This window comes from Lampris incognitus, chromosome 18, assembly GCF_029633865.1.
Source record: "Lampris incognitus isolate fLamInc1 chromosome 18, fLamInc1.hap2, whole genome shotgun sequence".
Lineage (NCBI taxonomy): Eukaryota > Metazoa > Chordata > Actinopteri > Lampriformes > Lampridae > Lampris > Lampris incognitus.
Window position 1 is genome coordinate 24776642 of NC_079228.1, and position 15506 is coordinate 24792147.

General features: G+C 41.3%; 2 protein-coding genes across 2 annotated transcripts; both read right to left on the reverse strand.

Annotated features, from left to right (window-relative positions):
* On the reverse strand, positions 1-4672 carry LOC130128382 (beta/gamma crystallin domain-containing protein 2-like). Its single transcript, XM_056298001.1, has 8 exons — positions 4667-4672; positions 4435-4547; positions 4128-4257; positions 3270-3409; positions 2827-2950; positions 1775-1933; positions 918-1077; positions 1-89 (listed from the first exon to the last, which is right to left on the reverse strand). The coding sequence occupies exons 1-8, from the start codon at positions 4670-4672 to the stop codon at positions 1-3; spliced, it is 921 nt and encodes a 306-aa protein (XP_056153976.1).
* Positions 4673-5192: 520 nt separating this feature from the next.
* LOC130128383 (beta/gamma crystallin domain-containing protein 2-like) lies at positions 5193-6907 on the reverse strand. Its single transcript, XM_056298002.1, has 4 exons — positions 6900-6907; positions 6628-6754; positions 5661-5818; positions 5193-5355 (listed from the first exon to the last, which is right to left on the reverse strand). Exons 1-4 carry the CDS (start codon positions 6905-6907, stop codon positions 5193-5195), a joined length of 456 nt encoding a protein of 151 aa, XP_056153977.1.
* Positions 6908-15506: the final 8599 nt, after the last annotated feature.

Consider the following 15506-nt stretch of genomic DNA (forward strand, 5'->3'; position numbering starts at 1 on the left):
TTACAGCAGTTCAAGCTCCCACTGTTGGCTGGGCCTCTCTTCACTCTCTGGCATAACCACCACATGGTCCTTGTCATATGTTTTACCACCTGCAGGCAAGGAAACGTTATCTCGTTTTAAAAAAAAAATCACATCAGCATGTCTTTATTCCTATTGGAAGGACAGCAATTCTGCTTTTTCAGACTCATTCATTGCAGAGCGGAGGGGTACCCTGAAGTGTCATATGAAAACAGAATGATATTATTAAAGATAAATACTACAAAGATTCAAACATGGCATTTGAGGAATTCTATAAAATTCTTGAATAGTTAAAATCCGTGAGCTAATAATGACCCTGATATATATATATTTTTTAATATTACTGCTTCATAGTTTATTCAAATGCATAATTAATCCCTTATGTTAAGAGGGGAATAGTAAAGCATAATAATAATAAAAATGCTTCAAGCCAATTTATGAGCGCTTTGTAAAGCGGCACCAGGTAACTTTTTGGATTTCAGCAATGTCTTTTACGTCAACTGTCGCAAAAACAACCAACGGGCTTTACTATTTCTTTCTTCGTAGCAAAGCACATTTATTTACAAGTCATAGCTCGAGAAACTAGCATGGAAGATGAGGAGCTATGTTTACAAACAAGGTAAATTAAAATTTCTCTAACATGCTTTGTAAAGCAATCTCTATATATCCCGGGAATTTTTGCACCCGGTGGCAGACAAAAATGTATAGCCAAAACAAGGCTTCTAGGGAATGGCAATTGTGCCTATGTAAATGGACATTGGTATTCTTCCACAGCCATCACACTATGCGACCAAAACTCATTTCATGATGAATTATAATTAATAAATGTAGTACTCATGACAGAAAAAGGGGGAGAGACTCAATTCACACCTTCTCTACCCCTAAGACAAACATTATACCTTTGACATCCAGGACCATGCCAGGGAAAGTGAGGCTGATGATGGAGCCTCTCATCTGGGCCTTCCAGGTCTGGATGGGCTGGCGGGTCTCTGACCACAGCACCACCTTGGCAGCTGGCTCTATGTTTCCCATCACCTGAAGGCTCATCGTTGGGGATATCTGCAACAGAAAGGGACACACAAGCTCAGTGCCCGAGAAGGGGTTTGTTTGTCTAGGTGAGTGAAATCTGACTGTTGAAATCTGTTGAGTATCCTTTGACTAAGCAAAAGGTTAGGTTGTGTTGTGTGGTGTGGTGTGGTGTGGTGTTGTGTTGTGAATAAGGTCTGGAGCTTATTCGTTTTGGCTCAAAAGATAATCAGTTATATTGGCTTTTTGTTTTCAGGGTGCTATCTTCAGACTGGCAGTTCAAATCTGTTTTTTTGGCATATACAGATTGGAATCAAATTGCTTTTATCAAGTCTGGACTGCAAATAATCACATGGAACTCCAGTTTTTGCAAGTATGCGTCTCATTCTGGCCGCACCAATGAGATTTCAAACACAGTCCTTCACGCCACTTGAAAGGCGACACATAACAGTGATGTGTTAAGAGCACCAGGATACATCGGCACACATCACACCCTGCAGCTTGCTGTTTTGGTTCTGGTGAGCATACGCCCATGCAATGTTCATGTCATTACAACAGCAACCAATGCAGATAGCTTAATGATGCCTGAATAACAAATCCTACCTGATCACTTGCAAATAACAATGTTATTTGTCCTACACATCGGATGTGAGAGACAAATCACATTCACCCGTAGTCTAATCACACCCTAAGTGTCCAATGTATTGACATTCTTTATCCTTCCTATTACCCTGTTTTTGATTAGTCCATCCTGGTAGAACCATATGTCACTCATAGCCTCCACCTGTGGCATCACCACCACCCGTCCCGTCTTCATCTCCTCCACTCCACCCTGGATGGACAGGAAGTGTCCTCGCTCCTTGTTCCTGATACGGAAAAAACGCCGTCTCTGTGGGAAAGAAGATCACATGAGAGCTCCAACAATAATCAAGTACAGACACACACATCAGAGCCCTGGCTGTCTTCAGTGTAAACTTTATAAAAAAGGCAAAGACTTATAATGAACTGTGTCATGATATAAATTAATGTGAATTTGAATTAAGATAGGATTTTCACTCTGAATTTTGAACATTGTTTATTATCTTTTTATTTTTTGGACCCCCCCCCCTTTTTTTCTCTCCCCAATGGCATCCAGCCAATTACCCCACTCTTCCGAGCCGTTCCGGTCACTGCTCCACCCCCTCTGCTGATCCAGGGAGGGCTGCAGACTATCACATGCCTCCCCCGATAAATGTGGAGTCACCAGTTGCTTCTTTTCACCTGACAGTGAGGAGTTTCACCAGGGGTACGTAGCGCGTGGGAGGATCATGCTATTCCCCCAGTTCCCCCTCTCCTCCTGAACAGGTGCCCCGACTGACCACAGGAGGCGCTAGTGCAACGACCAGGACACATACCTACATCCGGCTTCCCACCCGCAGACACGGCCAATTGTGTCTGTAGGGACGCCCAACCAAGCCGGAGGTAATACGGGGATTTGAACCGGTGATCCCCATGTTGGTAGGCAACGGACTAGACCACTACGCTACCCTGGTGCCCTGCTTATTGTCTTTTAAATGAATAGTTCAGAAAGAACAAATTTTGTACTTCAACGTGAATCTTCTTATTGTAAAGTTTAACCCATTAATTCTTAAAGGTTAATTCTTCAATAATGACTACCAGCTTCATACTGCCCTGTGTTTTATGCAGTAGAGGGTGAACATTTTTTTTCAAATGTTTGAGGTGAGTATATTGGCTTTATAACACTAAATATCTGAATTTTTGAGAAAAGACTAGATTACATACCTGTCTGACTGGGTACATTGAACCAATCGTCTGTAGCGAGCTGAATTTGGGCCAGTTGGTGATTTCAATGGGTTCCAACAGGAACTGGCGCCCCCTGTAGTTACTATGTTCACAAATCACCCAACTGCAAAGAGGAGAAGAAAATTAGCAGGTGCTTGAACATCACATTATACACACAAACATACACATGCATGCACACACATACACAAGACAAACAGGTTAGTACTCTCGGTTACATGTGTCAGTGCAAATAAACTCATGTTAACAGAACCACCCTACCCATCATGCACACTAAAAAACAGACTCAGCTAGGGGCACACCCTTGTTTACCCTTTCAGTAACATGCACTCACTCACGCATGCACAAAAACAGACACACACACACACACACACACACACACACACACACACACACACACACACACACACACACACAACACCCACCAGCCGCTATTGATCCTGACAGAAAGGATGTGGTTGTTGAAACCTTCCTCCACCAAGTTAATGACCTCCATATCTGTGGTGATTTCCCTGCCCTCCATACACTCCAGACCGAACAGAGAGATGGAGGGAATTGAGAACATCTAAAGCAAGAGAGAGAGAGAGAGAGAAGAGAGAGAATGTCAGGGGGCAGGCAAGAGGAGAGAAAATCAATGAGATAGGTCATATAACATGTGTCATAGAAGGGAAGAGCAAGACAGTGAATGAATTAAAAAAGTATGAAAGATAGAAATGCAGAAAGAAAGAAAGATATGTAGACAGAACGAAAGAAAGAAAGAAAGAAAGAAAGAAAGAAAGAAAGAAAGAAAGAAAGAAAGAAAGAAAGAAAGAAAGAAAGAAAGAAAGAAAGAAAGAAAAAGAAGAGCATTTGGCAACACTTTCTATGAAGTTTGCATCTATTATGCCCTATAAGCATCTATAACGCCCTATAAGCATCTGTTGCATCTATAATGCCCATACTTTCCTATAATGTGTATTACAGTGACTAACGGCTATGGCTGAAGACTGAAACAGCACTGAAGTCTCATTATGCATCTCTACAAAACTTCAGCAAAACAAGTTGGCTATGATGCATTATGACAGATAAACGGGCTAATGATGATATATTTGTAATGCATAAATCCGTTTTAAATTGACATAATGTATCATAAAGGATGTTATGAGGTGTTGTCAGGGCATATACATGGTTATAATGAATCTTACAATGACCTAAAGCTAAACTTATAGGGCGTTATAGATGCTTATAGGGCGTTATAGACGCAAGCTTCATAGAAGGTGTTACCGAGCATTCTGAGCCCTGACCATTGGCACCGCCTGGAGGGAGCGGATGGTGCAGCTGGATGCACAGCCCATGCTGACGAAGTTGGGGTACTCTCCTTCTGACAGGACATACAGGTCTCCAGTGTGCTGTTTACCCTCATAGAGCACCCAGCTGAAGGACACACAAATGTCACCTCATTTTCACTTCATACTGAACAGTTTGAGCTCACAATGTACTGAACCAATAAACCGTCTTTGATTTTTGTAATAAGGGTTTTGGCGAGTTTCCCTCTATCTATTCAATCTTTCAATTTCACAGTTGTAGTAAAGTGCACCTCAAGCTGCTTACCTTCCTCCTATCACTCTGCAGGACTTGGTCAGGATTTTGTCAGACAGCGCCTCCTGGTTCTGGTCACAGACATGACACTCCCCGTGGAAGTCTGGCTCAGAGTATAGCAAAATCTGAGATACAGACAGCAGGAAAAGCAGAGACGAGTGAGGAATGATAATGAATTTAAAGACGCCGTGTGATGTGACCTCTTTGTTGTTGAATTTATCATGAGGGCAACCAGTTGTCATACCAACATGTTTTCAATAAAATGCTCAATAAAAAAGTTCACTACCCTTTTAACCTGAGTGTGTCTTTAAAGGCGTGAGCAGACTTGGGTGTGTCACACTGTATGCAAAAGTAAAGTAATAAACACTGTGTTGTTGCTCTTTACCTGAGAAGAATTAATTCAAAAATTACATTTCCCTTCATTCAACCCTTTGCAGGTACAAGTAATTGGCTGTAATATGCATGTTGTATACAACAGGTAGGCCTATACCACAGTATAGCTGGTAAGTTCTTTGCAACAATTCAAGAAAGAATGGGGTGCTGTAACCATCGCAGTACTGGTGGTCTACGCCTATGACTATTGATAAGGAACTTTACTAGAAGGTAAAAAAGTGTCAAGAAGTGCATTGGATTGTGTAGAAATTGGTCGGCAAATAAAATACTTGCCTTATTCCTGGCCTTGGAACTTTCACTTGGAGCCTTAAAACAAAGACAAGCACAAAGTGGTTGAAAAAGAAAAACCAAATGAATGCTCTGATTAGGTTTTAACATTACAATCCATTCTTTCTCTCCATAATGGTCCTCACTAGTAAGATGGGCTGAACAGAGCAGATGCGGGTGTCTTCGGAGCCCCAGTCGGCACAATTATTATAGAAACCTTTCTCTAGGATGTACTGGTGACCCGAGAAGTCCACATGGGAGTAAGCTATCCATCTGGAAGGAAAAGGCACAAAATCCTTATAATAATCCACTGATTAACACTCCAATTAGTCTCTCAGTAAGCTGGCAATACCACTAACAGCCTACAATAGTTTTGACTTCTGCAAAAAATAGAATAAAAAAGAAATTGTAAAACATTGTAAAACAGAATGACATAACATTAATTCATTTATTCCCTTGCCCATTTAAGATAATTCGTTTTCCTCTGCCGATGCCCCTACCTGACATACTGTTAGTGAGCATTGGCTTTTCCGCTAGACAAAAACATACAAAGACTGGGAACCATAGCAGTTACTTACGCTCCATTGATGACTTGGATGGAGAGGGTGTTTGTTTTGTATCCAAATGGCTCGACATCAGGAATGGCCTGCGTCACCTCAAAGGTGTTTTCCTCCTGCATGTCCCCCTGCTCTTCATCTGGCTGCTCAAACATCACCAGCATTGGGTCTTTCAGGTCCTACAATGGGGCAGAGTAGTAGGTTAGGAGTATTAACTAATTTCAAATTGAGTTAAATTCTAACTAAGCTTTAAAGCGAAACAATCATGATTTTCAACATTATATGTTGTAGAAATAACACCTCATTAGCAGCCATAACGCTAAGCAATTATTAGTGTGTCTTTGAAATGCTGCCAACACTGTGTCCGCTGGTGAAGTCACTGGCGGACGATCCCTGAACGTGAAAACATACTTCCTGGTTTGCTGAATGTAGGCTGCATTGTATAATAAAAAGCAAATAACAATGCTAAATTACACACATAGACACATATATAACACAAATGTAGTTATTCACATTTTCTCATACAGCTGTACATAGCTTTGATAATCACATTTTCTTATACAATGCAGTCTATGAGCAAAGCAGGAAGTATGTGACCTGCAGGCACATTTTCAATGGTGCGTCAGAGACACACAGAAACCTGCTCAGTATTATGGCTGCTAATGGACTATATCCCTACAACATTTACATGTACAGATAATGTTGAAAATCGTGATAGTTTCCCTTTAGGTTAATCATACGAGCTAAAAGGTTTCACTCATCACGATTTTATCAATGGCTCCATTGTTTTTCTATCAGCTTCCATTACTCACAGTAAAAGCAATTGCCAGCTCATGCAGTTAAATCATCTGACACAGCCTGAATGTTTTGGTTTACAGACTATCACCCCCATATTCCAGCTTGTACGTGATGGGACTTCCACTTAAATCTGGATTAAAGGCCTTAAATGTAGCTGACTTCTTTTGTCAAACTAATCCTTTCTACTGACCGCTCGTATGACCCTGACAGAGCGTAGCTCTGAGTCGCAGCCTCCCCACACCCTCCAGTCATGGTACTCTCCCTCCTCCAGCACGTACTGGTGGCCTCGGAAACCCTCCTTCTCATAGCCCACCCAACTGAGGAAAGAGAGAGAAGCACTGAGTAATAAAACAGACATATTCATTATGACCCTCTCTCATCCTCCAATTTGATCAACTTTTTCACAGTATGTGTGATTTGTAGTCAATTCATGATTGGACTTTCTCAGACAACTTTCTCTACCATACCATACCGATTTAAGATAATATAACGCAGAGATCAGTTAGCCTGGTACTTTCAAGTTAATTCTAAAAATAAACAAATCAACTGAAATCCTGAATACATTACAAACATAATAATGATTTTGTTTTTTTTGTTGAAAATGTTCCCCCCTTTTCTCCCCAATTGTACTTGGCCAATTACCCTATTTTCCGAGCTGTCCTTGTCGCTGCCCCACCCCTCTGCTGATCCGGGGGAGGCTGCAGGCTACCACATGCCTCCTCCGATAAATGTGGAGTCACCAGCCGCTTCTTTTCACCTGACAGTGAGGAGTTTTGCCAGGGGGATGTAGCATGTGGGAGGATCATGCTATTCCCCCCAGTTCCCCCTCCCCCCTGAACAGGTGCCCCAACTGACCAGAGGAGGCACTAGTGCAGTGACCAGGACACATACCCACATCTAGCTTCCCACCCACAGACATGGCCAATTGTGTCTGTAGGGACACCCGACCAAGCCAGAGGTAACACGGGGATTCAAACCGGCGATCCCTGTGTTGGTAGGCAATGGACTAGACCAGCGTTTCTCAAACCTCTCCTGGAGGACAACTTGTCCTGCATGTTTTAGATTTTAGATCCCTGCTCGAACACAGTTGATTCAAATGATCAACTTGTTATGAGCTCCCGAAGCTGCCTAATAACAAAACTGATCATTTAAATCAGCTGTGTTTGGAGCAGAGAGAGATCTAAAACATGCAGGACAAGTGGTCCTTCAGGAAGGGTTTGAGAAACGCTGGACTAGACTGCAACGCTACCCAGACGCACTATGCAGCAAGATTTTGTTGGAGACGGTGGACATGTGCACTCTGACAGAGAAAAGCATTAAGGTAACTTGTCAGCCTATCTGTCTGCATGTGATGTTGACCCTTGAACCCTGAGGTGTGGTACTTACATTCCTCCCAGTACTTTGAGGGAGCCGACACTGTACATGAATGCCGTCTGCTGCCTGTCTGTTCTGGTCATGAAATCCTTCATGTTGGTGTAGATGGTTCTCGATTTGCCAGTGAAATATGGCTTGTCATAGATCACCATCTGGAAATGCAAAGCAGGACATGAAGCATTAAGATGAATGCATACACAAAAAGATCAATATTGCACCCATGTGAGTACAAAGTTGTAGAGCTAGTATTACACAGGAGGAACCACAGTAGTGTAGTAAAGTATAGCACATGCCGATTAGGATGGTCATTACTAATAATGCACAAATGATGTAAACTTGTAGAGCATCGAAAATGGAGGGTACTCTAAAGTTTGTGTGGGTGGATAAGTTTAATGACGTCCTAATTCTACTTCATTACTGTATTCAACACTAATTAATGTTGATGAATGAACACTCTTTGTAACAGTCTGAGCACTGGTTAATATTAGTGTCAGTAGTAGTAGTAGTAATAGCAGAAATGCTTCGTTACCTGTGGCTCATCTGGCTTTTCTACTTTTGGTTCACCCTGCAATGAAAAAAGAAAATAAGAATCCTTACTGCTTTCAAACGTCAGAATTAAAGAAAGTGTCCTACATGGGGCAGGGAAAAAGAAGAAAACCAAGTTCAAAGGGAGCAGATTTTTTTTCCAACTACAACCATTCTAATATTCATTCATTCATTCATCCATCATCAGCTGCTTCTCCGGGTCGGGTCGCAGTGGCAGCAAGCTAAGTAGGGCACTCCAGGCATCCCTCTCCCCAGCAATGCCCTCTAGCTCCTCCTGGGGGATCCCAAGGCGCTCCCAGGCCAGATTGGACATGTAGTCCCTCGGGCGAGTTCTGGGTCTACCCCGGGGTCTCCTCCCAGTTGGCCGTGCCTGTAAACCTCCAAAGGAAGGCGCCCAGGAGGCATCCTAATCAGATGCCCAAACCATCTCAACTGGCTCCTTTTGACACATAGAGCAGCGGCTCAACTCCAAGCTCCCTCCGGATGTCCAAGCTCCTCACTCTATCTCTAAGGCTGAGCCCACACACCCTGTGGAGGAAACTCATTTCAGCCACTTGTATCCGCGATCTCACCCTAATACTAATACTCTAATCTGAAACTCTGCAGAATAAAAAAGAAAGAATACGCCGAGAATAAGAAACAACTGAACATAAGGCTATCAGATGCAAAGCACTCTATCTAAACAAGTGCAAAGTTTTCCTCGAAACTGGAGTGGTGGTATTCAACTCAGCTTGGGAAGCAGCAGATGGCCTGCACGGACATGGAATCAACTGCAAGGTGTCTGAAGCAGAACTCGCCCGAAAAGTTCTGCATGGACTGGGCCGATCGGCTCTATGGGACATAAGGTCCATGCCTGAAATGAGTTGTCTGATCATAGAGGACCTCTCTCTTTTTGGGAAGGAACAAAACCAGATTGAGAGCTTCTACGAACTGAAAGACTGCTATTTATGCTCATACGCATGCACACACACACACACACACACACACACACACACACACACACACACACACACACACACGTGCACGCACGCATGCAAACACACACAAACACTTACACAACAACTATTGAACCACTGTATCGAACCACTGGCAGAACATATTAGGTTACAACAGAAAATAAAAGACATATATATATATATATATATATATTATAATATATATTATTATTTTGCTCTGTATTTGTTGAGCACTATCCCTACCGCTGAGTGTTTCTTTTAACAAAGTTATATATATATATATATATATATATATATATATATATATATATATATATATATATATATATGGGCATGACGCTGGTGCAACGTAACTGTATGATTATTTGTAGAAAAAACATTAGCAGCTGATGAGTGCAAGACACACGAAAACAATGTATTAAAATATTTTCCTGTATCCAAGTTGATATATATATATATATCTCGGAAGAAAATCATAAATTGTTCATGTATGCAAATGATATATTAATTTATTCATCTAAGCCTGAAATGTCAATTGAAGTGGTAATTAATGTAACTGAAGAATTTGGAGCAATTTTCGGGGTATACATTGAACGTGCATGGATAAGTAGACACACTGGCCCTTGGCTAACGGGTCCGACCCTTTAGTCCACTGGTTAGCGATGTCTCCCGCGGTGCGGGACGTACGGGTTCGCGTCCAGGCTGTGGCAGTTCCTGTGGTTGCCCCCCGAATTTGCTACAATACTGTCTCTAACACGCTCAAACAATGGGAATCTACTCAGATGAAATTCTTATGGAATGGCAGGAAAACAAGAATAAAAATGGAATACCTTAAACTGCCAAAAGAAATGGGTGGTCTAGATTTGCCAAACCTGCAAGCTTACTATTAAGCAGCACAAATAAGAGTTGTCAAAGTGTGGATGCTAGAAAGCCCACATACAAGATGGAGAGAGATGGAATTAAATTGTCTAGACATACCACCAACTGTTGTGCCTTTTTCCAAATATAAAAACTCATTCACTGAGAATCTAGAAAACAGATGGGTAGTCACTACACTTAGGGTTTGAGGGAAGTCTGTCAGAATCAAAAACTCAATGAAGATTTAATTAAAAAAAATTTTTTTTTAAAGAAATGAGAATTTGAATTTGAATTTCCTCTTCCCTGGCAGCTCCATATTCAGTATCCTTGTCCCAATATACGCAGCACCTCTCCTCCACACATGTCCAAGCCATCTCAATCTTGCCTCTCTTGCTTTGTCTCCAAACCATCCACCTTGAGTGGTCCTTCTAATACAATCGTTTCTAATCCTGTCCTTCTTCGTCACTCCCAATGAAAATCTTAGCATCTTCAACTCTGCCACCTCCAGCTACGCCTCCTGTCTTTTCGTCAGTGACACTGTCTCCAAACCATATAACATAGCTGATCTCACTACCATCTTGTAAACCCTCCCTTTAACTCTTGCTGGTACCCTTCTGTCACAAATCACTCCCGACTCTCTTCTCCACCCACTCCACCCTGCCTGCACTCTTTTCTTCACCCCACCCCGTTACTTTGTACAGTTGACCCCAAATATTTAAACTCATCCATCTTCATCACCTCTACTCCTTGCATCCTCACCATTCCACTATCCTCCTTCTCATTCACACATAGTATTCCATCTTGCTCCTAATGACTTTCATTCCTCTTCTCTCCAGTGCATACCTCCACCTCTCCAGGCTCTCCTCAACCTGCACCCTACTCTCGCTACAGATCACAATGTCATCTGCAAACATCATAGTCCATGCAGACTCTTGCCTGATCTCATCCGTCAACCTGTCCATTGTAAATTAAATATATGGAATGAAAAAAAATAACCATGAGAATTAGAAATCAAGTTCATATCTTTGAAGAAAGATGGGAAGAATGGGTGAGGTATACAACACACAATATTTCTAATGACACTCTTGTTAGACGTGATAATTAATACAAAACATGATATTACTTGTATTGATGCTTTTCATTTTAGTCATGGCTATACACAAGAATATGCGTGTGAATGAATATGCACATGTGCGCACACACTCACGTGTGTGTGTGTGTGTGTGTGTGTGTGTGTGTGTGTGTGTGTGTGTGTGTGTGTGTGTGTGCGTGTGTGTATCTATGGTATCCGGTTGTTGTTCCAATATTGCTATATTGTATCCTCCTCTGACTTAAATTAATCAGTATATCCAACTGTATCCTGGGAACTGATGTTTATTCAATCAGTTGTTTTATTACTTTTTCTATTTCCTTTTATATCTGTTTTACATGCTCTGTAACTCCAGTATTGTCTTATAATTTCTTAAAATGCAAACAAAAAAAAAAGAAAAAAGAAAAAAGAAGAAGAAGCCTTACTGCAAGTGAGTCAGTTGGAATAATTCAGTCCTTTGCACGATTAATTAGACATTGAATAAGGATACTTTCTTATATTGTGTTATAACGGCAAAGAGTCAGACTTACTATTTTGAGTGGGTGCAGTGAGCCCACGTAGGGTTGTTCCACTCCCCAGGCTGCAGGATTGGGGTATCCCCCCACCTCCAGGACACGTGGTATGCCCTGGAAGAAGGGCTGGGCATAGACAAGCCATCTAAAGAGATGAGAAGGATAGAGTACTTTGAAATGAATGGACTCCCATGAGACTACATGGCATCGACAATCAATGATTGTACAGCGTGAACACTTTATCGGCTCTACAGCTTAGAAAAATGTCTAGTTTGGCTTTAGATTAAAAAAAAAAAAATCAACCAAATGATCGTTCTCTGCATCAGATAAAAAAATATTTTTACAGTATAACACCATGTTCCTTGAATTTTATCAAATAACTCACAGTCCAGCATTGATGATAACGGAGTTGGCTTTGATGGGAAAGCCAAATATTCTGGCGTCATCGGAGGTGTCCCTGAAGACGACCTTCTTCCCCTCAGCATCCTCCTCAGGGAAAAGGCTGATATCTGGGACACTGTAATCCTGGCAAGGGGAGAGAGAGAGAAAAAAGAATACGTATGGAATAACTGAGAAATAAAAGACCGGGATGGTGCATATTGATCAACAGAAAGATTGACAAAGGTGTCATACCCGAGAAAACTGTTGAAAATATTTTAGATGTTTTGGAAGAATAAGCAAGCAGTAAATATCTGATCTATAATGCACTCTAGCTTACAACACACAACATAATTACCGGAGGAAATAGGTGTTTAGATGCCATTTATCTTAAAATACCTCAACAGTAAATCAAGGTGTTCGATTTTGTTTTCAATCACTAGAGGGCGCTATGCAACAACAAGTAACAGATGAGAGCCAGCGCAACAGCTGTCAGGACTAAAGTCATACATTTCCCCTAAACATTAAACAAGTGAGAACAAATGAATCATTTTAATAACATCTGACAACAATGTCAAGGCAACAAAACCACAGCAACCTGCACAAGTTCATCAAGTTCATACATTACATATTAACCCCGTTTGAGCTGAGGTACCAAATCTGACGAGATTCAAGATTCAAAGGTTAGCGGGGTTAGGGTCACACACTTCATGTACAAGTACAATGAAATGATTTGACAATCTGATGCAACGCTTTTGATAAAAACAACTAACTCATTGGATGTTACTGGATATGTGCGTGTGCCTTACCATGAGCTTTTTTCGGGGGGTCAGCCCTATGTTCCCTCAGCCCTGTGGGTTAGCTATCAAATAGGTTAGCTATCAGTTAAGGTTAGGTTAAGGTAAGCGTTGAGTTAAGGTTAGGGTTAGGCAGATGTTGAGGTTAAGTCAGGTTAAGATAGGTAAAGGTAAATTCAATTAACAGGGCTTAAGGAACATCGGCACGCTACCCTGTTTTGTTTACGTGCAGCATGTCAGAATTAATTACAGCAACTGCTGTGCTGTCACGACTTGCACTACTTTATATTCAATAGATACAGCAACACCAACGCCACACCAAAAGACAACATTTACACGCCAACTCCTCTTCTCACCCTGACAGCTCTTCTGACAGATCCAATGATGAACCTCCTGGCTGGTTTGTTCTCCTGTGTTTGCTCTCCATTCTGTTCCAAACTTCCACCTTTGTTTGCCCTTTCTCCACCTTGCTCCTCCTGTCTGTTCTCCAGTTGCTGTCCCTCTTCCTCAGGGGGGCTGAAAGGGTAGGTGAGTTCAACTTCTCCCTCATCCAGGGCGATCTTCTCTCCTTTGAAGTTGGGTTTTTCATACAACACCCACCTACAAGAAAAGGGGGAGCGAGACGACCATGCAAAACTTCTGTATACATGCACACCTTTCAGTTCTTCTGTGTATGGACTTCTGAAATCTATATCATACAAGATGTTAAATTGAAAGGTGAGATATAGGGTCTTAAGCCAATGATAAATAGTCAATGTATCCATTTGGACCATGGAGTCAAGTAAAATAATACTAACTGGTATAATTACCATGGTTGGAGACATTCTCCATACTCCATATACTGCGCTTGACATTTTTGACCAGGTAGGACAAACACTGGTGCAGGGGGAAACACATTCCTACTCAAGCAGGAAAAAGGACTGAATTGTGATGACGATGTGGCGATGCCTCTGTTGGACAGCTAATCTACCAATTCTACGATCAAGATTACAGGAGAACAGTGTTCCCATTAAGTTCGATTGCCTGCATTAGCTTTGATCCAAGGATGGCATTTTTACAAAAGTGAAAACTATTTATTGCTGAGATGACAGAAGACAAGCGACAATGGCTGCTACACCTTGTTTGTAGTTCTCGCTGCCGCCAGAGGAATGGACAGACTGCAGAAATCATGGATTTCCGCTTTAAAGGGCATACTCAAACAAGTTGGTGGAGGGTGGCATGCTATATTGTTGACAAGTACTGAACTGGTGAGTGAGAAAATTCAGTTGCATTGATCCAGAAAAGTAAAGATTTTCCTACTCAGAATCCCATTGGCCTAAAATGCCCATCCAGCCTGTATTCACACGCACAGTCATACATGGCTAACCAGTCACTTCCATCTTACCACTGCTCTGACATAGCTGCTTAATCAAGACTGACACCCAAATTACTACTTTAATATGTTTATAACTGCTCTTCGGGGTGGAAAAAAAGATCAGGAGAGAGAAAAAAATAGAAAGGTGAGTGTGACAGAGAAAGTAAGTAAAGGAGAAGAAGGGGAGGAGAAGATGAAGAGTGGAAGGCAGGCACACATTATAACATAGAGTTCATCATGATACACAGCTGAATGATAAGGTGAGTCGACATGAAACACCTCATTTAAAGAATAAATATATCTGGCACTTAGATAGATGCATGCAAGATAACTTGTGACCTATTATTTTCATTTTCTGAATTTGGTGAAATATGCACTTAAGGGATTGATGTAGTATATGCTGGAGAAAATTAAACCAATAATTAACTGATTCATTCATATTTGGTTAAATATACACAAGTGACTTACAGGTGTGCAGTACAGTGGGTATGAAAAAAGTCTACACACCCCTGTGAAAATGGCAGGTTTTTTTTTTGTGATGTAAAAATGATGTAAATCATGTCAAAATCATGTCGGAAATTTCAACCTATTAAAATGCAAGAGAAAAACAAACTGAAATTTTTTAGGGGGAAAAAAAAAGAAGCAAAAAAAACGTTACGATAACCAAGTTGCATAAGCGTGCATACCCCTAAACTAATACTTTGTTAAAGCACCTTTTGATTTTATTACAGTACTCTTTTTGGGTAAGTATTTATCAGCTTGCACATCTTGTCTTGGCAATATTTTAGAGCATAGAATAGACTAGAATTTCTTTATTATCATTGCACAGAGTACAAAGAAATTGAGTTGCAATCCTGACGGTGCAGTCACACATAGCTAAATATATATATATCCATCCATTATCTAAACCACTTACCCTTACTGAGGGTTGTGGGATGCTGGAGCATATCCCAGCAGTCATGGGGAATTGGGATTGGTCGGCAGGCGGAGAGACACCCTGGACAGGCTGCCAGACCATCACAGGGTCTATATATATATATATATATATATATATATATATATATATATATATATATATATATATATATATATATATATATATATATATATATATTAGACTGGTTAACATTGTCACCCGCGGTGCAGGAGATACGGGTTCGCGTCCCGGCTGTGGCGGTTCCCGGGCTGCCCTCCTCAATTCGCT

What these genes read in the sequence shown, in the direction of transcription:
- LOC130128382 (XM_056298001.1), bottom strand. An exon ending in GTCAGGATCAATAGCGGCTG is followed by an intron (nt 2,951 to 3,269) that starts GTGGGTGTTGTG and finishes TCCTCTTTGCAG; the next exon opens with TTGGGTGATTTGTGAACATA. An exon ending in CATGGTCCTGGATGTCAAAG is followed by an intron (nt 90 to 917) that starts GTATAATGTTTG and finishes CCTTGCCTGCAG; the next exon opens with GTGGTAAAACATATGACAAG.
- LOC130128383 (XM_056298002.1), bottom strand. An exon ending in CTGTCAGGGTCATACGAGCG is followed by an intron (nt 5,819 to 6,627) that starts GTCAGTAGAAAG and finishes GCCCCATTGTAG; the next exon opens with GACCTGAAAGACCCAATGCT. An exon ending in ATCCAAGTCATCAATGGAGC is followed by an intron (nt 5,356 to 5,660) that starts GTAAGTAACTGC and finishes TTTTCCTTCCAG; the next exon opens with ATGGATAGCTTACTCCCATG.